At 39.7% G+C, this 27326-nt stretch overlaps 1 protein-coding gene across 1 annotated transcript in view; it reads left to right on the top strand.

The window, feature by feature from the left end:
• The first annotated feature begins 3702 nt into the window (after window positions 1-3702).
• The window catches only part of LOC139478409 (serine palmitoyltransferase 1-like), a 37960-nt gene continuing 14336 nt past the window's right edge, over window positions 3703-27326 (top strand). Inside the window, exons 1-9 of the mRNA XM_071260855.1 lie at window positions 3703-3780; window positions 4276-4383; window positions 17893-17996; window positions 18456-18549; window positions 21042-21114; window positions 21750-21882; window positions 22927-23056; window positions 25021-25110; window positions 26345-26452. Coding sequence (XP_071116956.1) covers window positions 3724-3780; window positions 4276-4383; window positions 17893-17996; window positions 18456-18549; window positions 21042-21114; window positions 21750-21882; window positions 22927-23056; window positions 25021-25110; window positions 26345-26452 — 897 coding nt within the window. The 5' untranslated portion in view covers window positions 3703-3723. The remainder of the gene's footprint in view (window positions 3781-4275; window positions 4384-17892; window positions 17997-18455; window positions 18550-21041; window positions 21115-21749; window positions 21883-22926; window positions 23057-25020; window positions 25111-26344; window positions 26453-27326) is intronic.

Below are 27326 nucleotides of genomic sequence, written 5' to 3'. Positions count from 1 at the left end.
CTTCACTGAGGGTGGCAAACATGGGCTGCTAAGACCAATTCTGACCTGGATCTTCACTGTGGGTGGCAACCATGGGTTACTGAAGACAAATTCTGACCTGGATCTTCACTGTAGGTGGCAAACATGGGTTGCTGAACACCAACTCTAATCCAGGTCTTCCTTCAAGAAGGTGCCTGAAGACAAGGGTATGTGGGCAGACACCAGACCACCTGCACCACCTACTCTATACCTAGTGGAATTTCTGTATAATTCTACGGAAGATGTGGCCCTGCATTTGTACACTGTATGATAGTGTAGAATCTGTTGATAACAATCCAATCAATGGGCAATAAAGGAACACCTCCAAGGAAATTTCAGTTGATCCTACACAAGCTTTATTTCTGGTATTAAAGTATTGTATAACCAAGGAAAACTTGGCGGTAACAACTACATGGACATCTGTATGATATGATGTTGGAAATCTGTAAGCACTACATGTATTATTTAAACCTAAGAAAATACTCAATTGCTCGGAGTCTAGAATACTGGCTTATGCAGAACATGCATCGCTGACAAAACAACTATCGAATTTGACGTAATAAGCGGCTAGGGCGCTCTCAAAATTAGAAATAGGGGGCTCTTATTAGAATATTATTATGGCGAAGAAAACGGAGTGAAAAAGAGGGATTTTGTGGTTTATGCTGACAGCCTGAAATGTTTATGTAAGAAAGATATATTTTTCCAGAATTTAATTGCCCACTATTAAGGGAGCATATAACACACGAGTGTGTATTATACGCGAATAAATAGGTCTTGAGTACATTGATCAATCGGAAGGATTAGCAAGTATCACTGGGGTGAGCGGGGTGCTTATTACGTCAACTACGGTAACACTACAACAGTACAATCAAAATACAGAAATGAACTCCTTTTTTTTTATAAAATAATCTTTTATATACACAAAAATAAAAAAGCTGACAAGCAAATAATTCATATGTTGTGACCCAATAAAAATTATTCTTGTTTACACATCTGTATTACATATCTATGGATAACATACAAAGGACTTGTATTCACATCAGTTCTGAGTGTTTGTTTTCTTCCTACATTATATGTTTTTGTTTGTTTGTTAAAAGCCACACTCAGCAATATTCCAGCTATATGACGGCAGTCTGTAAATAATCAAGTCTGAACCAGACAATCCAGTGATTGACATCATTAGCATCAATCTACGCAATTGGGATATGATGACATCAACCAAGTCAGCGAGCCTGACCACCCGATCCCTTTAGTCACCTCTAATGACAAGCATAATTCATCTTTTATGGCAAGAAAGGGTTGCTGAACACCTATTCTACACCCGATCTTCACGGGTCTCCTACATTATAGGGACAGTGGTCAAGGGGTGTTGAAAAACAATAATATGAATAGTAATCATAAATTATTATTTTTTATTGATGTCTTAAAATACTGTTACTTGGCTTCGATAACAGATGGAAGGAAAAGTGCCAAGTTGAAAGGACACACCCTTCCCAAAAAGGTTAATGTTTCGATCCCCTGGCCGTGTCATACCAAAAGACGTGGTATTTTTTGTTTCCCTGCCTAGCTCTGGCCATAAAGGGGATAAAACAAGAACTAGTCACTATACTGTGTCTTGGTTTGGTGAATCCATTTTGAACTGCGGCATGGAATCTCTGTGGGCTAGCACTATCAAACAAGCATAAATCTAGACTACCACAAGCAGCCAGACAGACAGACAGACAGACAGCCAGACAGACAGACAGACAGACAGACAGACTGCCTCATCCCACACACTCCTCACCCTTCCAAAACTCACTTACATCAAAGATTTGAAGATGAATGACATTGGTAAACAGACTAGGTTGGAAGGAAAACAAAACTTGTCACAATGATAATTCTATTCCGCATTAAATGCTTTTTGTGCCAATAAATACACAAACTTGGTAATTGGAAGTATACACCAAAAACAATCAAAGATGCAGAAGCCCAAATATATTCAGACAAAGACAAAAAAAGAAGGAAACTGGAAATTTAAGATGGCCTGACACAAATATAGTGCAACATACTGTGCAAGACCACAAACCTGAGCATCACATACAGCAAGACTTCATGGTTGACAGAATTTGAAGTGAACTGGAAAACACTTTCAAAATTTAATTATGGATGTAAAAATGTAAAACATGACAACTGTCAGCATATTTAACTTCATAGGTACAGGCAGAGACCATATATTTCATTTAATAAAACTTACGACCAAAGATGTTGATGCCGCCTGCCATGTTTGCCCAGCTGGGTTTTGTGCATCTTCCCGAGGCAAGAGAATTAACTGACTTAAAAAGTCCAGTTTCCACCCTTCCCGAACTAGGCTGGAATTCCTCGGCTCGATCGTATTCCACCTCTCGTATCACATGCATTTCTTTCAAACAAAACGGTGGCACCCAGTCAAGACGATCTGATCGATAATCAAGATATATATTGTGATAAAACGAGTCTTACATCGCGAAGTGCATCAAATCATGTGAGCACCTTTATTAAAAACATGAAAAGATTTAGAAAATATCTGTTGACAACGAGTTAGTGGTGCACATGCCTTGCAAATCTTGCAATCGACCGAATTCTGCATGACAATTTACGAACCAGATTTTGATTTCGGAGCGCGATTTTGATTGGACTATGCATAGACTGGTCAGTCCAGCCAAAATGTAACTCCATAATACCAGCCTAGTTCGGCAAGGGTGGATACTTGACTTTTATAGTCAGTTTACTCACTTGCTTTGGGAAGATGGGTTTTGTGATGATTCAATGAGTATTATGATGATGATTATGACGATGATCATGTCACACGGTCCTGTGCACAGCGCAGAAATCAGGTGAAGTTAAGCAGTGTTGGTTGCAGAGGGTAGCTGGATGGGTGACCTGATTCGTCAGCTTGGCTCCTGATCGAGTTTCTAGAACTTCAGTCCTGCTACACACTGAAGCACATGTTACATGCGGTGTCTCCTGAGGCAAGTGACTTTGGTCAACATGTGCCTCTGTTAGCCCAGCAGTGAATGGTAATGTGACTGTTAACCTTCTAGCCCCTCACAAGCAGCTTGGGTTGTATACCCCCCAGGGAGCTGAGAATGAAAATCAAGCCGACACTGATCCATTGACTGGATTAATAATGTAGTGCTTTGAGCACACTGTCGGATGTGGATTGGCGCATTATTAATATGCACATTATTATTGTTGTTATTATTATTATTATTATTATTGCACCTGCTGTGATTCTGATTAACTGATGTCTAAATCTAGATGTAGTTCTGTTGACTCCAGACAGTAATTCATATATTTATCAACATCTGATTAAATGGGAATGTTTTACTTATTAAATACTAACACACAATTGAATATATCACAAAACTGCACACTGTTCAAATTAACCAAAGGTTATAAGTAAAATGATAGTTATATCTTTTTCAAAGATGAGATTTTTAATATGTATTTAAATCCATGGATACAGTATTATTTAATAATGAATTTCTGAAAAATGAACGACCACAAATAAGTTGTTTATCCAGAATACAATATCAAATTAATCATCCAAATTTAAAATCCTTGTGTTTTCGGTTCAGTGAGCATGGCTGCGCCTATTTTATAACCCATGGGCGTGTACAAGATTCAACTTGTTAACCGGATTACCTCCCCTTTGTAACTCTCGCTACCTTCACGACAAGCATCACAATGGCTATCCTGCCAGCAACTTGGGACATGTATGACCTCATACAAGGTTTTATACAGGTGAGAAATAGAATGTAGAAGATGTATTACTATTTTTTAACACTATAGAATATGAGTATTTACATATCCTTCATGAAACTGATGACTGATTTTCACGTTTGTGTTTCTTTCGGTAAGGTGCACCTGCTCTGTTTTCGTGATGGGAGCCGGCCTAACAGTATATTTGGCTCATATTGTCATCAGAATGGAATGTATTTGTTTTTGTGCCATAAATCATGTAATTTCGTTTACAAGCATGTCGTTATGATAGTTTAATTTGCTTAGTTGATTTTATAATACAAATCAAACTTTGTTTTCTAACTTATTACATAAGTTATTAGATCTAGTTTACAGAAAACAATGAACGTGTTTTATGAAATATATATTGCGTAGAACACACAATCATTCCACAATGAGCCCATGTATCTCAACTAGAATTATTAAAATTTAGGTATTTCAGAATATCATATGTAGGAAACAGGCGTTAGACATAACAGGAATAATTATATATTGCAGGCGCCAGCTTACCACTTGGTGTTTGAAGCTCTGTTGATAGTATGGATCTTCAAGCTTCTCTTATTCTCCAAGAGCTATGCTCCAGAAAGAACAGTCTTAACAGAAAAGGTTTGTACACTTTAGGAGTGGTGACCAAGCAAATCCTATTGTACAATGTTTATTAGGTGTGCAATCTATTTGGAAACATTTGTTTACCCTGATGACCATCTACTGAAAGTTGCTGTTGAGTAGCATCTTGCACTATGTTATTGCGGTAGTTCATTTTTAATGGACCATAATGGCTCACGCTTACTAACCTATATAAATATGTCATACGCAAAATGTTTCTTATTCTTTGTTCAACTTTATGACACATCAATTGATCGCTGCTGATTTTCTTGAACATGTTTGGTAAACAAAGTACCTGTCATTAGTGACTCAAGGGCAGGCAACTCTATTTGATCATGGTGTCACTATTTTGTATTTTGTGGTGTGATACATGTGGATTATGCGCTTTACATCACTTCCTGTTTTGAATTATGCATAATCAGTATGCATACAACCCAGTTTGGGACACAGGACATTGTCCAAACCAGTGGGTTTTATTCTAACCACTTTTGAATGGATGTAGGGGTAAAAAAAACATTACAGAAACTGTATACTTACAAGTAGCCGTGACATACCGCAATGAGTCCTGTATTCGATCAAGCGATGAAATATTGTGGTTAGATTCATGTAAGTAAACAGTCGATAGGGTGTGTGGATTACGATATTTGCCAATACCGCGATAATATAGAGCCAGCAATAATGTAGAGTCATAGTATACCCTGTTTTTGACACCCATATTGATTGTGATTTGTTGCGTTATAAAGAGAGGTCTGATGTCATCAAAACTGCTGATTTGACATAACACACATCCGACCTTTCAACATTGGATACATATGAAGCTAGTGATGGGACGATACACCAATGCATCGGTGGATCGCAAGTATTGATCACAGTTGCACACTAAGTAAAACATTTCGATTCTTACCTTAAATGTATTCTTTAATAAATGTTAGTCCAAACACTAGTAGTGAAAATTAGTAGTGAAAAAGTTAATATTTTCATCCATGTGCACCACTGCCAACTGTACATCATCAGTGTGCCAGGTAGTTGAATATCCTGTCTAAGAAAACTATGGGTTATGCAATACAGATACGAGCTCATACAAATATCTTGATTATGTATCGGATCGTGAGCTATGATGCCAATGTGCAGAAACCTATGATTGTGGGTTCCAATCCCGGTTCACCCCGATTATGTTTCTAGGTATGTCAGCACCATACCCGTGCTCGTGGGTTTCACCGAAGTGGTAAATGTCTGAGACCTGCATCACTTCGGGCTTTCCTCCCACATTAAGCTGACACGCCGCGAAATAACTGGAATACTGTTAAAAGCAGTGTTAAGCCCAACTCACTCACTCAAAGTGGCACATGGTTAGGGAAATGCACAAAGTCACAAGGCTGAACCTAATTAGCCAATCAGAATCAATAAAAAAATAGTCACCTGATGGACAAGTTTTACACCTGATCCAGAATGAGCCAAACCGATTTTAGTGTGAACAAACCAGAATGAGTCGCTAGGCAAGAACAAAGGCATATGGCAACCGGCTGATTAGGCCCATTGTTTGCTTGTAGAATGGGAGGTTCAGCCTTGCTGCTCATGTAACAGCTTGAGTTTTCGTGCAGTGGTTCACATTAATTGTGATTATACAATAGGTCTATAGTACAAACCATGTCTGGATGTAATATTAACTTGGAGTCTGTTTAGTGCAGGACATTCCAACTGAGCCTTTAAGTGACGGACAAAAATAAAAATGATATAATTCAATTAGCATGATTAGCAAAAATAAAAGTTGTAAATGTTTGTTATTTAGTTTATACTTAATCATTAGTAAACAATATTCAAATCAACATGTCGTGTTTTTTGCCATTGTTAGCTAGTTTGCAAATCACTAGTCTGTGGAGTGTCATAACATGAAATAAAAGACCAGATGGTGACCTTGTCTTTTTCAACACTATTATCATTCTAACATTCTATACAATAAATAATAGGAAAGGTGACCTACCCACAATACTTGAATAAAAATTATGTACCGTAATATATCATTTGAGCAATCACACATCATTTAGTGTAAAATAAAAGTATTCAAAATGTATTCTTAAAGTAATTATAAATACAGGGGTTTGGAAGAGAGTATTTAAAGACACAGAGCTACACAAAGCTGTGTATTTGCGTAAAATACTCCCCCAAAATGTTCAAAACCCAATTGCTTTCAATTATCTTGCATACAAAAACGCATGCATTAAATAAAAAACTCAAATGTATAAAAACAGGTTGCGTAATTACCCAATGAAGCTTTTTCAGCATGCGTACAAAGGAGCTAATTTCCGAAACACAATTATGAGCTAATTTACTTTCTGAGTCAAGCCTATATATTTTGAACAGTTATATACATCTAAAACATTAGTTCATTTTTTTTTAAATCTTATATGTTCACTAATTTTGGGAAAAACCCAATAGAGTTATGAATGGATGAGTGAAATAATATTGGTTACCCAATTAAAAATGTTATAACCCAATTAAAATAGAAACCCTAGAGTAAAAACTCAATTGCTCAAAAAGTTATCTGGAGCTCTGAATACAGTATGAATATGTGTATTCATGACCTTGCTTGACAACAGTATAAGGATACGTATTGAAACATCGCCTTTACAGTAAATAAAGAAGTTGTCATCCATAAATTGTGTTTACTTTGTAAACTTTGAGTTGTTAAGAAAAATGAATACATCTGAAAACTCAATTTTTCCTCATTAATAATATCTGAATACAAATACCCAGCTCTGGTTTCAAAATTGTGACTTACATTCCAGACTGCGCTTTGAAAAATATTTTGACAAAGTTCCCGATTCAAAATTTGAAAGCTGAACAAAACATTCTGGAATGTTAACAGACGACTAAGATTGAATAGCAGTACTTCCCATGGGCGATGGAATATCTCCAGTCTCATTACAATCAGATCTTAGTTCTCGGTATGGCTAAACAAAGATCTGAGGACATCCCATTATGGGTCACGTCAGACCGACATTTCATCCGACCAATCAAAGTGTCGCTTACCAGATCATGAAAGTGACAGTCGGAATGTGTTTTCTAATCATGCAACCTCAAAAACGTTAACACAGGGTATTCCGAACGACAGTTACGGAATGATTCCTTCAAAAATATTGTCTACCTCTCGCTTCTGTGGTATAAACGTTTGAATGGAGGAGGCGTTGCACTGTACGTCAGAAGTTCTGAAATACAATTGCAACAATATATTAGACATTCTGGAATGTTCGTTTGTTCATTTTTGAAAATTTTAATCGAAAACTGTCAACATATTTTTCAAGCATTGTCTGAAATGGAAGTCGCCAGGTTGAAATGAGTGCCATAAAACTCGAGAAAGCTGCTATCTCCTTGGCTGATATCGACTTCTTGTTATTCATTTCAGTGGTCGGTCAATGTTAGCGAAAGGTCGTTCTGACGTGATCCGTAATGGGATGTCCTCAGATCTTTGTTAAGCGATACCGAGAACTAAGATCTGATTTTAATGAGATTGGTTTTGCGGAAGCGAGAACTTAGATTCTTAATTTATTGAGATTGGGAATATCTCTTTTGTACAAATGGTCCCATTGAAGCAAGAGGGACATGGTGATTGTGACAGATTCAGTCGTACACCCCGTAATTGTCATTCAGAATACCTGTGTTAACCATTACAACACATGTACAAGGTTGCATGATGAGATGTCCTCAGATCTTTGTTAGCATTAGCGAGAACTAAAATCTGATTTTAAAGAGAATGGTGACAAATACGCTCCCAATATACATGATACGCTGTGTTGGGAAACAATGTAAATGCAAGAATTAAATATTGTATTACCCTTAACTGAAGAGGTAAAATGTAGTTTTTACATCAATTTTGAACTAAGAGTTAGTGGTCTTCTATGTACCATTTGCCATGCTAATCCTTTGCAGATGTCGATAGTCACATGACAGCGTTAATATACATCACCAGTTACATTACATCCCCAGTGGAGGTCACATTTTGATGGACCATAATATATTTCTTAATCGTTACTGTCATTCTCAGTGTAGAATATCAATATTGTTTTGTTGATGTTATAACATAAAAACAATTCTGATGCATCACAAAGTATCACATCTTCTGAGTCTACAAGCTCGAGCATGTCCCTTAACATAATTTTGAGTAGATTTTAGTGTTATTTTGTGGAATATGTAAGTTGGCCAATCTCACTATCGCTAAACAAGGATCTGAGGACATCCTATAACGGGTCACGTCAGAACGACCTTTCATCCGACCACTGAAAGTGTCGCTTACCAGATCATGAAATCGACAGTCGGAATGTGTATTCTAATCATGCAACTATCATGGTACAACATTTATACTAAGTTATCTTATAATAATTAGATCTACATCAAGTGCTTTTATGAGTTATCATGGTGTAATATTTATACACCATTTCATATAATTATAGTTTAGCAAGTAATAATTATCATCAAGTAAAATGCATATATAAAATATCAGTAGTTTCAGTTATAGCTTTTTAGATGGCTGCTAGCCTAAGGTATCAAGATCCCATCTCCCAGACAAAGGATATTTATTTAAGTATATCTGTCATCACCTACCGGGGTATATTAGAATAACATTACTTCAATTAAGACTCATTAAGGATTAGCCCCCATACAAGCTCGTCTATAGTGCATTAAGGATTAGCCCCCATACAAGCTCATCTATAGTGACACCCTAATCTCTTTCAAAGCATCCAGTAAATATGTCAACAAGATTAGTGCCAGTCCAACAGGATAAACAGGATTTAGTATTCCCCTCTGTCTAGCCATCCATTTAGCTTAGGACACAACCAATCGTGTATCAACCAATCACATTCCTTTCTATTGTTCAAACTTTCATTAAATACATACTGTAGCCAAGTTCTAGCAGAGAAGGGGTTTGACTCTCTTACCAAGCAGACCTCTCTCCCACTGCCCAGAGTGTGTACCGACTCTCTGTGGCACCCTCAGTTATTATCTAAGTATAAATTGTAAATTGTTAATTGTTCTTGTAAATAAAATTGTGATTAGTCTCCTGTGACTCTGGCTCTTTGCTGACTAATTCCCCAAGAAAACCAGCACGTCATTTGGAAGGTATTGTTCACCTAGAACAGTTCCATGATAAATTGGCGGAGAATCATCGTTTTCGGAACCACGGAGTCCAGGAACTAACTACAACCAACTACAAGAACCCATTGGAGGACATGTCCAACCGTGATCATCTGATGGAATAACAAGCAAGCTGCATCTACCTCTGACCTCAACACTGGATTAAAGACAACCAACTCCTCCAAAGACACCAACAAAGGAAGAAAAAGTCTTCAAATATTGTAAGTACTACATTGTTGATTACTTGTCTTCCTTTAATTTAGTACGGTACATACTAATAGGTGTCATGGCAAATATGGAGTCTGGTATGGAAAGTAACTTCGAAAGTGAAATTCCAACAGTGTCTTTAGTTACGCCCCTTGCCAAAAGTGTAATTCAGGCAAAATTTGGCACAAAAACAACAAATTGTTTAGTAGATACAGGGGCATCCATTTCTTGTATTTCGTCTGCTTTTCTGAGCACAGCTTTTGAAAACCTTACTCTTGGAAACTCACCCTTTCCACAGGTTAAAGGTGTTGGCGGCGAATTGCATAAAGTGTTAGGTTCAGTTGTGTTAGATTTTGTCATTGAGGATCAGGAATTTTCTCAAAGATTCTATGTTCTGCCTACACTGCCAGAAGCAGTGATACTAGGTGAGAACTTCCTTGATGACAATGATGCAGTCTTAGATTATAGCTGTCATTCCTTGATACTTAACAACAGCACCTCAGATAGGCAATATATCAATTTCATAGCCAATTCAGTGCAAGAGATTAGTGGATTAGCAAAAACAATAGATCAGATTTACATCCCCCCTCAGAGTGAAATTCATTTCAAGGTTAGACTATCAGAGGTCAAAGAGGATTCCCTCATCCTGATTGAACCCATTGCTTCCCTTACTGCTCATTCTGAAGTAGCAGGTGGTAGAACTCTTTCCAAAGTGAAAAGCAAAACTGCTACATTTAGGCTTATGAATCCCTCCCAAGAAGAAAAAGTTCTTGACAAGGGAACAGTTGTAGGCAAATTTAGTTACATTGACCAAGACTCTGTTTATGCAATCGACTGTGACCAACCATTCATCAGTACCGTTAACACTGACAATGAGAAGAGAGACAATGACACCAGGGATTATGTTAAAATTGCACAAGAATTAGGATTTGATTTGACCAATACACAACTGACTCCAGACCAACGACACAGACTACTTAGATTCTTGGGACAAAATAGAGACATGTTTTCAACGAGTCTTGCAGATTTAGGAAAGACTGACATGCACCAACATATCATTGACACTGGCGACCACCCACCCGTTAAGAGTAGACCATATCGCCAATCTCCTCATCTCCAAAAAGTCACTGAAGAACTTATAGATGATTTTCTGAAGTATGATTTAATCGAGGAGTCTACTTCTATGTATTCAGCTCCCATTATCCTAGTCAAGAAACGTGATAGCTCATTTAGATTTGTTTGTGACTACAGAAAGTTGAATTCTGTCACTTTACCAATGTCATGGCCTCTTCCAGTTTTTGATGATGTTGTTGATAACATAGCCAATGCACAAGCTAAGATCTTCTCAACTTTAGACCTTGCTAATGGCTTCTTCCAAGTGCCATTACATGAAGATTCAAAGCATAAAACTGCTTTCGTCACCCATCAAGGCCTTTATCAATTCAAACGTTTGCCCCAAGGTTTGACAAATTCCCCACTTTGTTTTCAACAGCTCATGAGCAAAGTGCTAAGAAAATTGCTTTTTAAGGTTGCGCTGATCTACATTGATGATTTGATAATTTACAGCAAAAACTTTGAAGAGCATCTCCAACATCTGGAGCAAGTATTTTACTATCTGAAACAGGCAAAATTGACACTAAAGCCATCCAAATGCAATTTTGCAACGGACAAAGTTTCTTTTCTGGGTCATGTTTTATCATGTGGAGGTGTTCAAGTTGATGACAAAAAGATTGAAGCAATTAGAACCTTTCCAGTGCCCAAATCACAAAAGCAGATCCGCTCCTTCTTAGGTCTCACAAACTTCTACAGGAAGTATGTGAAAAATTACGCTCACATAGCGCTTCCACTGAATGCCTTGCTAAAGAAGCATTCAGAGGCAGAAGTAGGAAAGAAACCAAAGTTCCAATGGTCACTTGAGTGTGATCAGGCATTCAACACCCTCAAACATGCTATGAGTAATACACCTGTTCTGGCTTATCCAAATTTTGACAAAGAATTTCTTCTCGCAACTGATGCCAGTGATATGAGCATAGGTTTTGTTTTGAGTCAAAAAGATGAGAAAAATAATGAACATCCAATAGCTTTTGGTGGTAGAGCTCTACATGGCAGCGAAAAGAACTGGAGCATTACAGAAAAGGAAGGCTTAGCTCTAGTTGAAGCCATTAGATCCTTTCGTCCATACCTTGCAAATTCCAAATTCACAGTCTACACTGATCATATAGCATTGAAATGGCTGAAATCCATCAAGGATGCCACAGGTAGGTTAGGGCGATGGTCTTTGGAACTTTCTACCTACACTTTTGACATTGTTCACCGCAGCGGCAAAGCCAATGGGAATGCCGATGCTCTCTCACGTAGGGAATATGAGAAAAATATTAACTGTAATGATCAGACAGAAGAAGATGCTGAGAAAACAGTCTTCTCAGTAACTTCAACTCAGCAAAGCAAATCAACTAGCAGTACCACAATCTTGCCAAACACCCATTCATCCACACAAGTCACACAGACAACCCAGACTGAGGATATTTGCACACCTATTGTCAATCACTTAGAATCAGACACACAGACAACACATTGGTCAGTCACCTTTGAATATGAAGAGGATTATCAGTCAGTACCAGTTAATGTTGTCGCAGCATTACATGCTACAAATGCTGATGTTACCCAAGACACATTGGTTGAAGTAAGTATAAAAGAACATCCAAATTTACGTCACCTACAAAGGATTTGTCCAGATTTCATCCAAATCTTTGACTACAAAGAGGATGATGTCCTTCCACAAAATGAAAAGGATCGTCAAAAGATTCTTATTGAAGCCAATACTTTTGAAATTGATGAAGGCATCCTATACAGATTTGTTCCACAAAGACAGAAAGGCCATGCAGACAAGTTCATTAAACAGCTGGCAGTCCCAAGAACCCTCAGAAATCAAGTCCTGCAATCCTATCATGACTCAGAGTTTGGCGGTTGCCACCATGGGAAAGAAAGGATGCACAACACCATGAGACCTAAGTACTACTGGCCCAAAATGTACAGCGATATTGCCACTTATGTCCAGACATGTGAGGTATGTCAACAGACCAAGAGGCACTACCATGGCAAGAAGGCACCACTTCGTCCACTACCTGTAGAAGAGGTCTTCACCCGATGGCACGTTGACATTCTCGGTCCCCTGCCAACAACACCAGATAAGTACAAGTACATTTTGGTCATCACAGATGCATCATCTAGATGGTGTGAAGCTTTTCCACTTCGGACCCAAGAAGCCAAAGAAGTAGCAGATGTTCTCGTCAGAGAAATATTTTGTCGGTATGGCGCACCACGGACCTTAATTTCAGACAGAGGTCAGAACTTCATGTCCAAACTTATCAAAGCAATTTGTGAACTTTTGGCAATTAAATTTACCCATACCAGCCCATACCATCCTCAAACAAACAGCTGTGTAGAAAGGCTCAATTCCTATATCAATCAGTCACTAAGAGCCTATTGTAACAAGTCTCAAAATGATTGGCCCCGTTTCATTCCTGGCATCATGATGGCCTATCGGATGGCCCCAAATTCATCAACACAAAAATCCCCATATGTCATGCTTTTTGGCCGAGAAATGAGAGCTCCACAAGATGTAGCATTAATTCCAAAAGAAAATTTAGGCCACAATAACAAAAGTTATCTTTCCAATTTGCTTGAGGAGCTTGAAATCACTAGAACAATCGCAGCTGAAAACACTGCTCGGGCTAAGGAGGTGTATTCAGAACAATATAATAGAAAAGCTAAAGAACCAGAATTCGCCCCAGGTCAAAGAGTTTGGCTTTACTGTCAAAAAGTTGAAAAAGGCCTTTCCAACAAATTAACCAAAAAGTGGTATGGTAGCTATTATATCGTCCATACAGGTCCAAATTATACCTACAAACTACGCCGAAGTTCTGACGACAAAATACACAAACCACTGGTCCATGCCAACCGTCTGAAGCCATATTTTGATCCTGCTGATCGTCCACAGTATCCTCCAGAACCATACCTCAATAACCCCAGTGACATAGATTCAGGAGTCATGGATGACAACGAGGAACCAGTCAATGATACTCAGTTTGACAGCAACAATTCCCCATCAACAAGTTCAACTTACCAGGCTACTGATCAATCACCTCCACAACAGAGAGGTAAGAAGGTCAATTCCAAAACAAAGGCAGGTACTTCCAGCAACAAGAGTCCGAAGCAAAAGACCCCAACAAAGAAGAAAAACCCTGCTTCAACTTCAAGTACAACAGAAAAACCTACCAGTCCCACGGCAACAATGAAGGAAAATCATGCCACACCAGGTCCTAGTGCTCCAACCAAGGTAAATGAAAAGGTAAACAAAGGGAAAAGAGGAGTGAATAGTAAGCATCACCAGCCCAAATCCAGAAAACAACCCGACGACAGCCAGGTACAACCTCCAAGTCCAACATCAGGTAATCAAACCAAGGATATCCCTCAAGTCTTCAATCCAGAGGACATCCACTCAATTGTTAGTTCCAAGAGAGCAAATGGCAAAATGTACTACAGAGTAAAATGGAAGGATCCAGAAAGAGGAAATACATGGGAGTATGGCAGCAGCATTCCAGACTCCATTCGGAGAGAATTTCACCTCAAAAGAAGTATGTCAGGAAAACGTCGAAAACGTCCACTGAAGAATCATAAGTTTTTCGACCAAAAGGAAACAGCAGAAGACAATAAATCAGTCAATGTTCTGTCAGGTAATTCAATGCCAAGGAATGTCCAGCAAGTCAACACCAAACCATGCATAGAATTAGATGTCAAACCATATCTGTTTTTTCCAAAACACCTACGAAAAATAGATCATAAAATAGAAAGAGTTCTGGGCATTGAAATTATTCAAGGAGACTGCTATGTCAAGGTCTTATATAAAGGATTTCCTGATACTGACTTCACATGCTATTTTGAAAGTGTTCCTCCCCACCTCATACAGCGCTACCTTGATGATAGCTGGGAGGATCTCCGTAATTGGTCCTGTCTAGAAGATAATCCTCGATATGATCCAGAGGAAGCTCCAATTTATAAATCCAAAAGGGTTATTTTTCCACATGAAGACTTTGGAAACATCAACACCTTTTACTACCGTATTTCACTCACAGACATTAGTCCCCATGGACCATACCAGGATCAACTCGCCGTACATACCGAACAATGCCAATTGAACATATTCTTGATCAAAATACAAAATCTCCTGAAGAAACGGTGCAAATCACGAAACAACTATTAGCTGTATCTTGTTATGTTTACTTGTGTCCAGTCTTTTCACTATGGGTTGCCAGTTGAGAACAAATGGCATCAGCCTGATCATCTGAGTTATTTGTATCACAGCAAATTTTGAGCATTGACCTGATCAACCAATCTCAAAAGCGAAGTGAAATGACACAAAGCAAACCATACTGCGAATCGAAACCCAAACCGCACCGAAGCGAAGCAAACCTTACTGCGAATCGAAACCCAAACCGCACCGAAGCGAAGCAAACCGTACTGCGAATCGAAACCCAAACCGCACCGAAGCGAAGCAAACCATACTGCGAATCGAAACCCAAACCGCACCGAAGCGAAGCAAACCTTACTGCGAATCGAAACCCAAACCGCACCGAAGCGAAGCAAACCGTACTGCGAATCGAAACCCAAACCGCACCGAAGCGAAGCAAACCATACTGCGAATCGAACCCAAACCGTACCGAAGCGAAGCAAACCATACTGCGAATCGAACCCAAACCATACCGAAGCGAAGCAAACCGTACCGAAGCAAAATAAACCAAACCCTATCACATTGAACCGAACGAAAATCAAAGCGAAACAAACCAAATTGAAATAAAGCAAACTTAACAACCGAAATGAACCAAAACAAAGAAAAGGCAAACCAAATAGTTACGAAAACTAACAAAGAATTCTAAAAAGGATATACACCTTTCTAACACCTTTTGTATACCGTATTAGTGTAATAAATCGATGCACTTGTTATATGCACATGCACATATATGTATATATAATTCGTCTAATGATTGTATCCAAAAATAGAAGGATATTACTATTTTTCTCATGATATACTTTTGTAATTTGCCGCCAATACATTCTTCCTGGCCATGACACTGTTTAGTAATAATTATGTACTGATCTTTTACATCATAATTATCATATTTGTTTTATTTTCTAGTTAATACAGACAAACTGAGGAAGTATTTATATATGACATATTATTTGAACATGCTAACTCTCTTTTCTTTGTTTCCATGTAAAACCTCCATGGACACAGCCTACTATCTTACAACCCCAATCCAGGATGTGGAACTCAAGGCCTCCTACATCACCCATAAAACTACCAGTACAGAGTGCCAAGACAAGCCAGCTCCACATCCAGATTCCCTGATGACAGCATTTTTATATCATGTTTCCTTATATCAAAGAAACGCTATAATAATTGTTATTTACTATACTACCAGTTTAACTTAATACATTGTCCATCTAAGCCATAATTATTTTAATTTTTACACGTTTGGGGTCCAAACTTTTTCAGACGGAGGGGAAGTTATCATGGTACAACATTTATACTAAGTTATCTTATAATAATTAGATCTACATCAAGTGCTTTTATGAGTTATCATGGTGTAATATTTATACACCATTTCATATAATTATAGTTTAGCAAGTAATAATTATCATCAAGTAAAATGCATATATAAAATATCAGTAGTTTCAGTTATAGCTTTTTAGATGGCTGCTAGCCTAAGGTATCAAGATCCCATCTCCCAGACAAAGGATATTTATTTAAGTATATCTGTCATCACCTACCGGGGTATATTAGAATAACATTACTTCAATTAAGACTCATTAAGGATTAGCCCCCATACAAGCTCGTCTATAGTGCATTAAGGATTAGCCCCCATACAAGCTCATCTATAGTGACACCCTAATCTCTTTCAAAGCATCCAGTAAATATGTCAACAAGATTAGTGCCAGTCCAACAGGATAAACAGGATTTAGTATTCCCCTCTGTCTAGCCATCCATTTAGCTTAGGACACAACCAATCGTGTATCAACCAATCACATTCCTTTCTATTGTTCAAACTTTCATTAAATACATACTGTAGCCAAGTTCTAGCAGAGAAGGGGTTTGACTCTCTTACCAAGCAGACCTCTCTCCCACTGCCCAGAGTGTGTACCGACTCTCTGTGGCACCCTCAGTTATTATCTAAGTATAAATTGTAAATTGTTAATTGTTCTTGTAAATAAAATTGTGATTAGTCTCCTGTGACTCTGGCTCTTTGCTGACTAATTCCCCAAGAAAACCAGCACGTCATTTGGAAGGTATTGTTCACCTAGAACAGTTCCATGATACAACCATGAAAACGGGATATTCCGAACGACAGTTACGGCCTGTACGACTGATTCCATCTAATTTATTGTCTATCTCTTGCTTCCGTGGGATAAACATTTGAACGGAGGGGGCATTGCACAGTACGTGGGAAGCACTGCTATACAATCTCAACCATATATTAGACATTCCGGAATGTTCATTTGTTCAGTTTTCAAAATAAAAAGCTAGAGAAAGCTGCTTTCTAATTGGCTGATATCGGCTTCTTGTTAGTAATTTCAGTGGTCGGTCAAAGTTCGCGAAAGGTCGTGACCCGTAGTGGGATGTCCTCAGATCTTTTTTTAGCGGCAGCGAGAACTTATATATCTGATTATAATGAGATTGGTATGTTGGCATGTTTTGTAGCAAGCAAACATTCCAGGTCTGCAGAATGTGCAGATATAAGAACTAAATTGAAGTGTTCCTGATCAATACTAACCACTTTTGTATTTAATGGATGCGATGTTCATGTTACAACAGTCTGTGCCCAAAACAGGCCTCCACTTTGCTCTTAGCATCATTCTCAGTACATTTTAGTGTCATCATATGGCGTTTCTGTTAGCTGAGCTTACTAGACCTAACAGAACTTTACTAGACTCAGACTTCGGACTAGTGGCTTAAGTTGCAGACTGTGACTATATATGTAATTACTAAACTATGGTGAGCATTTGTTTCTGTCCAAAATGTCCCTTGTTTGTATGCAAATGGTGTATTATTAAAAAGTATTATTTAAAATATATAACTGTGTGAGAAATAATAAATGATGTATTTGTTTACAGGAAAAGGCAGACCTTATTGCTGACTGGCAACCAGAGCCCTTGGCCCCTGATGTGCCAGACGACCACCCAGTTCTGCAGAGCATGGAGCAAAACATGATATCTGGGTATGGGGTGACGGCACACCGTCTGTCTATAAGCAACTCCATCATAGTTCACAGAAAGCATTCTGAATTTCAATGTACTGTTCATGAAAATGTATTGAGTCTATATGTCAGTCTCCTGTAGTGGTCTTGTGTCAGAGGCACGGTCTAGTAGCTTAGTGGTTAAAGCGTTTACTCATCGACCTGAAGACCTGGGTTCGATTCCCAACATGGTACAATGTATGAAGCCCATTTCTGTTGTCCTGCTGTGATATTGCTGGAATATTGCTAAAAGCAGCGTAAAACCATACTCACTCACTCACTCACTCTATCACTCACTCACTCACTCTGGCCTCCCACAGTAAGTTTTCCACGCTGTGACATAACTGGAATATTGATCAAAGTTGTGTTAAGACTCACTCAATCACTGTGGTCATGGTAATTTTCGACCTGTTTGCGGAACAATCACTTTTCTGATTTCAGCCGTCCAGACAAGTATGTTAACATCAATGGCAAGCGGTGTATCAACATGGCCACTCTCGACTTCCTTGGCATGATCAATGATAAAAGCATTGAGGTTTGATATTTAATAGTTTACATGGTTCGACCAGTTTCTTATGTGACTGCCATTTGAACCCTACTCTTTCTGTTTTATGGTTCACAGATTTGTAGTCATCCAATGAGTTTGGTAGGTCAAAATAATGATGGAGCAGTTTCGCAAATTATACTAACTTAGGCTATTGTCATTTTGTCATTGTGGCTTTCATCCCAGTCGGCTGAATGCTTAAACGAAGACACAGTGTTGCTGTGTTTGTTTGTTTGTTTAACGCCACACTCAGCAATATTCCAGCTATATGATGGCGGTCTGTAAATAATCAGGTCTGGACCAGACAATCCAGTGAATGACATCATGAACATCGATCAATTGGGATATGATGACATGCATCAACCAAGTCAGTGAGCCTGACCACCTGATCCCGTTAGTCGCCTCTTACAACAAGCATAGTCACCTTTTACGGCAAGCGTGGTTTGCTGAAGACCTATTCTACCCCGGATCTTCACGGGCCGTGTTGCTGTGTAAGTTAACAGAAGAATGTCTTCCATAGTTCATGTTTTGTCTCAGGCACGCTGTGCAAACCACCAGCAGAAGTTGTCATCAATTGTTCATACAATACATTATACATACGGTACATGTCATGATACAGGAAGGGGCGGTCGGGTAGCCTAGTGGTTAAAGCATTCGCTCGTCACGCCGAAGACCCGGGTTCGATTCCTGACATGGGTACAATGTGTGAAGCCCATTTCTGGTGTCCCCCGCCGTGATATTGCTGGACTATTGCTAAAAGCGGCATAAAACCATACTCACTCACTCACTCATGATACAGGATGGTACAGTATATTTATATTTGACTTCTTGTACGAAAGAATAAAGCCATCTAGATATGGATGAACGTGTCCTGCAGATCAACTGTGTGGGATCACTTTGTCTTCCTGGTTACATTTTGTGAAGGACAAGGAAAAAACAGCCTTCATTCGCCATCATGTCACTCCCATGTAATTCACAAGTGTTTAAGTCCCTGGCCTTTGTGTTGTAAATGTGGCCCGTTGAGCCACATATTGTATCAGTATGCAAATCGTATATTGGTCTTTTGTATCATTGCACCTCTAGTTATAATTTGGTTGTAATGGTACACTCTGTTCTGCTACACCATGGAGATAACTTGTTATCTCATACAGGATAACAGTTCCTTGGTGAAAAACAATGATTTGGGAACTGACCTAAACAATCTAAATAAGTCAATTAATTTAACAACAGTGTCTGAAATGTTGTACGTATGTTTACCCAAAAAGTTATATTTCACAATTTATTTTGTAAACCCGTGGAACTCTGGGTGAGAATACAGACCCCTAGTAGCCTATGCTTGTTGTGAGAGGCAGCTACATGGATTGGGTGGTCGGACCCGGTGACTTGGTTAACTGCATGTCATTGTATCCCAGTCTCGTGGATCATAGCTCCTCATATCAATCACTGTATTGTCTGTCCCAGACTCGGTCATTTACAGACCGCTGTCATCTTGCTGTCATGTTGCTGGAATGTTGCTGTCATGTTGCTGGAATGTTGCCGAGTGTGGTATAAACAACAAAGAAATAATAGTAACATTTACATCCCCAACAGTACAATGCTAGTATTGTACAGACTTTGTTATGATGTATCGATGTCCGGGTGAATCCTTGTTGCCAAAGTTTCAGGGGTAGGCTTGGGCAGCAAATGTCTGGATGTTGCAGCTGATTGGTTGATTGTGGTTGTCAGGATTTACTCATCTTCTCGAGGCAAGGGAGTTAACTGACTTAAAAAGTCTAGTTTCCACTCTTGCCGAACTAGGCTGGAATTCCTGGGCTTGATCGTAGCGCCACCAGTGGTTATTACCAGTTATGTCCCTTCTAAGCCTCTCCTATGGACCAATCAGATTCCACCCCTCGTATCACTTGCATTTGTTTCAAACAAAATGGCGGTGCCGAGTCAAAACGATCTGATCTATAATCAAGATCTATATTATGATAAAACCAGTCTTACATCACGAAGTGCATCAAATCCCATGAGCACCATGATTAAAAACTTGAAAAGACTTGGAAAATATCTGTTGACAACGAGTTGGCGGTGCAAATGCTTTGCTAATCCTGCAATCGACAGAAATCTGCATGACATTTTACAAACCAGATTTCAATTTCGGTGCACGATTTTGATTGGACTATGCATAGACTCGTTAGTCCAGCCAAAATGTAACTCCATAATACCAGCCTAGTTCGGCAAGGGTGGAAACTTGACTTTTATAGTCATTTAACTCACTTGCCTCGGGAAGATGGGTTTTACTAGGCATGAAGGGATGGTTATGTTCGCTTGCATTTTGTGAACAAAATGCATTATATTTGTTATCACTGTTATGAAGGAGTCCATAAAAACATGTCAAAAGAACATTTTGTAATAGAAATGAGACGTTTCACAGTTGAAATATTTTTTTAATGTAACTTGAAGGGATGTGACGGTTAATAATCCTTTGCATTTTGTAGGCGAAGGCCATAGCAGCACTGAAAGTCTATGGGGTAGGCTCATGTGGACCGAGAGGCTTTTACGGAACCATGGGTAAGAAACTGAGCAACTGTAAACCATTTCTTATACTGGGAATTTGTTGATATGTGATTGATATTTATTTTTTATTCTTATATCAAATCAAACTTTCATAAGGTACTATGTGTAATAAAAGATAAATATAAAAAATATGTTATATCTATGGGGAGGGTGTGTGTGAGAAAACCACCCCCTATATTAAATGACCAGTCTGGGGCACGGGTGGCCCAGTCGTCTAAGGCGCCGCGTATTCGCTGTGCAGAGTTGCGTCCCTTGGGCACGCCAGAAACCTATGAGTGTGGGTTCGAATCCCGGTTCGCCCTGATTATGTTTCTAGGTTTGTCAGCACCATACCCGTGCTCGTGGGTTTCACCGAAGTGGTAAACGTCTGAGACCTGCATCACTTCGGGCTTTCCTCCCACATTAAGCTGACACGCCGTGATATAACTGGAATACTGTTAAAAGCGGCTTTAAACCCAACTCACTCACTCACTCACTAAATGACCAGTCCCAAAGATTAACATTTAGTTTGAGGTCAGTAAGAAAGAATATATTTCCAGTTGCTTTTCAAACCATCACATGTTTGAATGATTATTGACATGTGTTAGTGACAAGACCCGACCTATTTCCACCATTGATTTCCTTCTCAGACGTTCACCTGGAACTGGAAGAGAAACTGGCCAAGTTCATGAATTGTGAGGAAGCCATCTTGTATTCTTACGGGTTTGCCACCATTGCCAGCGCTATCCCAGCCTATTCGAAGAGGGGGGACATAGTGTTCTGGTAAGTTTCACATCAACATCAGATGCCAGTTCCAGTTTCTTTCACATACAGCATGGATTCTAAGCATGTCATAGAAGTGTCCCTAGATTTAGTGTAGGATTAATATATAAAGGTTTTCATGTAAGCATGGTAAGCAGTTAGGGTGGCCTCTTGCCGACGCGGCAATACAATTCCCATAACTCTGTGTAGAAATTCAGTTTGGCCTGTTTTTACATTTTTTCCCCCTTTTTGTTATCAAAAAAGTATTAACTTGGATGAAGAAAGACACAAATAGTAACATACATTCATAATGTTTGTATTAATGTACTTTTGAATTTTTTTTAACAGTAATCTTGACTTAGAAAGGGAAAATTTTAAAAAAAATGATGCAAAACAGTAGGGTAATTTCAATTGGCAACTGCAAACTTCATGTGGTAAGCACAATGTGGGTTGAAGTAAGAATATTACGAAGACATGTTATCACATGAAAGTTGAAACATCTATATTGTGTTTTGTGAAGTCAGGGGACAGAGATGTGGCAAACAGATATGCAGTGTTGCTTCCCTTAGCTACCCAGTCTGCTTGGTTCTAGATTCATCATCAAGTGGTAAATGTCTACAGCCGGCATTCCTTTAAGCTTCCCCGAAAACATTTTGCTGAGATAGGACAACATGAAATACTGTTTAAAGGGGCATAACACTGAACTCACACCCTGTGAAGATCTGGGGTAGAATGGGTCCTCAGCAACCTATGCGTGCCGTAAGAGGCGTCTATGATAGTCGTAGGAGGCGACTAACAGGATCGGGTGGTCGGGCTTGCTGACTTGGTTGATGCATATCTTCATATCCCAATTGTATGGAATGATGCTCATTATTTAAATCGCTGGATTGTCTGGTCCAGACTCGATTATTTACAGACCATCGTCATGATGGTTGAGTTTGGCATTTAACAACAAACAAAGAAATTCAATGAACACTGACACGTACCAAATGAACAATGAAGTAGTTTGTAGTGTGCAACCAAAACTGTTTTCTTCTAACATATTTTCTGTTGTTGTTTGTACAGTGATGAGGGAGTCTGCTTCTCCATCCAGAAAGGTCTGGTGGCATCTCGTAGCATTGTCAAGTTCTTCAAGCACAATGACATGGCCGACTTGGAGCGACTTCTTATTGAGCAACAACAAAACGATAAGAAGGTATATTTTGAGATCAGTCCAGAGTAATATTTGTTGTTTTCAATTTTCCCATGGTGAGTTTACAGAGCACAAAACCTTTCAAAAACGAGACCGTGAAATATATCTGCAACCGTTTTTGTATTTGGATAATTTACTGTAATTATCCCCCGCCCCAATGTGCGTGCGTGCGTGCGCACAAACTTTGCATGTCTATCAGACTCATGCTGAACTGGTGCCTTTTGCTATTTAGGAGTTTTATAGATTTATATTTTTGTCGTTTCCATGGCAACAAGTTGGACTTAGGTTCTATAAGGGTAGAGTTTGTTTCCGGAGCATAACTCAAAACCCATTCAATACTTTCCAACAAAAACTTTGCATGTTTACCAGAGACATACTGAACTGGTGCCTTTTGCTATTTGGGAGTTTTATAAATTTCTATTTTTTACGTTTCCATGGCAACAAGTTGGACTTAGGTTCTACAGGGGTGGTGTTTGTTTCCAAATTGTAACTCAAAAACCGTTAAATACTTTCTTACAAAACTTTGCATGTCTACCAGGCACATACTGAACTGGTGCCTTTTGATATATAGCACTTTTAGAAATTTTTATGGTTTATGTTTCCATGACAACAAGCTGGATTTAAGTTTTAATATAGGATTGGTTTACTTAAGGAGAATAACAAATAAACTGTTAAATATTTCCTTGCCAAACATTGCATCTCTATATATAAAGCGTATACTGAATGATATTAAGGAGTTTTAGAAATGTTTATTTTAGAATTTCCATTGCAGCTATTTTGACATGGGCTAAGAGAAATGTTGGGTCAGTTACCTGGGACCATAACATGTTAAAATGGTGCGGGGGATATAGATGACTTTGTCAACTATACACTTGTTGTCATTAAGAGTGAATCAAAATTGTCTGAAATATTTAGTTTGTCTTCAGTGCATCCGTTATTGCTGATTTCAACATGGCTGCACACTTATTTGGTCACCTGACACCGCTTGTTAAAATCTTGATGGCTCTGATCCAGAACCAGACTGGAAGAATTATATACACGACCTTCAGTATACCAGTGTCCTTCTGTGTGCTCATGGTCACCCGAATCTCCCGGACACACTCTGACCAGCATGCTTCTGTACTACTCGTCCCCTTTTCCTTCATAGTCCGTATGTTTTTGCTTCGCTCCCAGTTTATGGACCGCCTCCATGGTCTAGTGGTAGAGCCTCTGCCCGGATAGTGGAAGGTCCAGGATTCGATCCCTGGACGCGTCATACCAAAAGACGTTAAAAGATGGTACTTGTTGTTACCCTGTCTGGCGCTCGGCATTAAGGGGCTAAAACAAGGACTGGTCGGCTCGGAGTCAGTATACTGTGTCTGAGTGGGGTATTTATGTTAAACTGTGGCATGGTATCTCAGTGAGCTAGCACTATAAATCTGCATCAGTCCGACTAGTACAAGCAGACACACATGTGCATGCACGTCGCTATATAAGTGCAATAATCTTGGACGCGACATTAAACCCCATTTCACCTCACCTCACCTCACCTCACCTCACCTCACCTCACCACCTGTGTGCTCATGCACTTTACCATTCAGTAGTATCAAAAGGGGCAGCTGACATCTGTTGACTGACCGAAATGTCTTCATAACAAAACTTTGGCCAACACATGTATGTTGAGCATGTTTATCATTATAGATTTGAATCTTTGAATGGCGTTTTGAATTTATACACATTAAACAGAGATAATTTATGGAGGCCAACTTCTTTATTAGGAGGAACACAATTCCAAGTGTTGATTTCACTCAACAGACCTTACTATCTTTGTAAGCCATAATGGGAATTACACCAAACCCCATCTTGTACCTAATGTCAGAGGAAATGAACCTGAAGCAGGTGAACTGATTATGTCCGGATGTGTTGATTTGACACCTGATATTCCCGTATCTACCCCCTGCCCATTGTTTTGTTTTGTTTTGTTACAGAATCCCAAGAAAGCCAAAGTGACGAGACGTTTCATAGTTACAGAAGGATTGTTTGTCAACTATGGAGACATCTGCCCTCTACCTCAACTTGTGAGTACCTAAAATGGATGTTGCTATGGTTACACTGTGACGGTGTGTGACCTGGCTGATTCCCTGTTGCAATACTTGCTGTGTCTGGTTCAGACTGTTTACAGTCGGTGGTGATGCAGCAGGAGTGTTCCTGTACCTGACACTCTGAGCCTCACTGTCCAGGTGTGAACTGCAGGTGTGAACTGCAGGTGTGCCCCATAGAATTGTCCAGGTGTGAACTGCAGGTGTGCCCCATAGAATTGTCCGCGTGTGAACTGCAGGTGTGCCCCATAGAATTGTCCAGGTGTGAACTGCAGGTGTGCCTTGCAGGTGTGCCCCATAGAATTTTCCACGTGTGAACTGCAGGTGTGCCCCATAGAATTGTCCACGTGTGAACTGCAGGTGTGCCCCATAGAATTGTCCACGTGTGAACTGCAGGTGTGCCCCATAGATTTGTCCACGTGTGAACTGCAGGTGTGCCCCGTAGAATTGTCCACGTGTGAACTGCAGGTGTGCCCCATAGAATTGTCCACGTGTGAACTGCAGGTGTGCCCCGTAGATTTGTCCAGGTGACAACTGCAGGTGTGCCCCAAAACATTGTCCAGGTGCGAACTGCAGGTGTGCCCTGTAGAATTGTCCACATGTGAACTGCAGGTGTGCCCCGTAGAATTGTTCAGGTGTGAACTGCAGGTGTGTTCCGTAGAATTGTCCACGTGTGAACTGCAGGTGTGCCCTGCAGGTGTGCCCCGTAGATTTGTCCAGGTGACAACTGCAGGTGTGCCCCCAAAAATTGTCCAGGTGCGAACTGCAGGTGTGCCCTGTAGAATTGTCCAGGTGTGAACTGCAGGTGTGCCCTGTAGAATTGTCCAGGTGTGAACTGAAAGGTGTGCCCCGTAGAATTGTCCAGGTGTGAACTGCAGGTGTGTTCCGTAGAATTGTCCACGTGTGAACTGCAGGTGTGCCCTGAAAAATTGTTCAGGTGTGAACTGAAGGTGTCCCCCGAAAAATTGTTTAGGTGTGCACTTTGCAGGTCAGACTAGGGGGATTCCGGGTCAGAATAGGTCCCCAGCAACCTGATAGTGTTGTCTCATACCTCAACACCATGGATTGTTGCTCACAGTACCAATCACTTGATTGTCTGGTCCAGACTTGACCATGTTCAGGCTGCACCTTTTAGCTGGAACATTGCTGAGCTGGAACATTGCATTTTTTTAGACAACAAACAAACTGTATGACGTCATCTTTCGGTCACCAGGTGGAGCTCAAGTGGAAGTACAAGGTTCGCATTTTCCTGGAAGAGAGTCTCTCATTTGGTGTCCTGGGGAAGACGGGCCGAGGCGTCACTGAATATTTCAATGTGAATGTAAGATATCTGAGTCATAATTTGTCTAATTGTCTGTATTTTCCTTAACTTTACTTGTAGTTACTTACAGATATTTTAAATACAAAAAATATTTTTTAACTTATATGTCCACAACAGTATGCAATATGTCTTCTTTCTTTGATCATATGACAGTGTAGAACAGTGTCAAACAATCTCCCGGACACACTCTGACCACCTGGCTCCCAGCATGCTTCTGTACTACTCGTCACCTTTTCCTTCATAGTCTGTATTGGACAGACATGTTTTTGCTTCGCTCCCAGTTTATGGACCGTCTCCATGGTCTAGTGGTAGAGCGTCCGCCCTGAGAGCGGAAGGTCCGGGGTTCGATCCCAGGTCCCGTCATACCAAAAGATGTTAAAAGATGGTACTTGTTGTTACCCTGTCTGGCGCTCGGCATTAAGGGGCTTAAAACAAGGACTGGTCGGCTCAGAGTCAGTAAACTGTCTGAGTGGGGTACTAATGTTAAACTGCGGCATGGTATCTCATTGAACCAGCACTATAAATCGGCATCAGTCCGGACTAGTACAAGCAGCCACACACACACGTGCATGCACGTCGTTATATAAGTGCAATAATCTTGGACGCGTCGTTAAACCCAATTTCACCTCACCTCACCCCACCTCACCTCACCTCACCTCACCCAGTTTATGATTGGAATAGACTAAGTTTGTCGTTTGGGTTTGCTGATCTATTTCAACCCTTGTGTAACATTATTCAGGGTCTCAATAAGGAACAAAACGGCAACTTGTCTTCCTGTGTTCATTGCACAATACATGTCTTGTACCATCCACTAACGGGGTGGTCCTTTGTGTCTTTGTTATTGTTAATTTCTCATATTAATCTACAGTCAAAC

Source organism: Haliotis cracherodii, unplaced genomic scaffold (genome assembly GCF_022045235.1).
Source record: "Haliotis cracherodii isolate W230 unplaced genomic scaffold, xgHalCrac1.p SCAF_4, whole genome shotgun sequence".
Taxonomy (NCBI): domain Eukaryota; kingdom Metazoa; phylum Mollusca; class Gastropoda; order Lepetellida; family Haliotidae; genus Haliotis; species Haliotis cracherodii.
The sequence above is the reverse complement of the archived record's forward strand: the minus strand, read 5'-3'. Positions and strand labels throughout refer to the sequence as shown.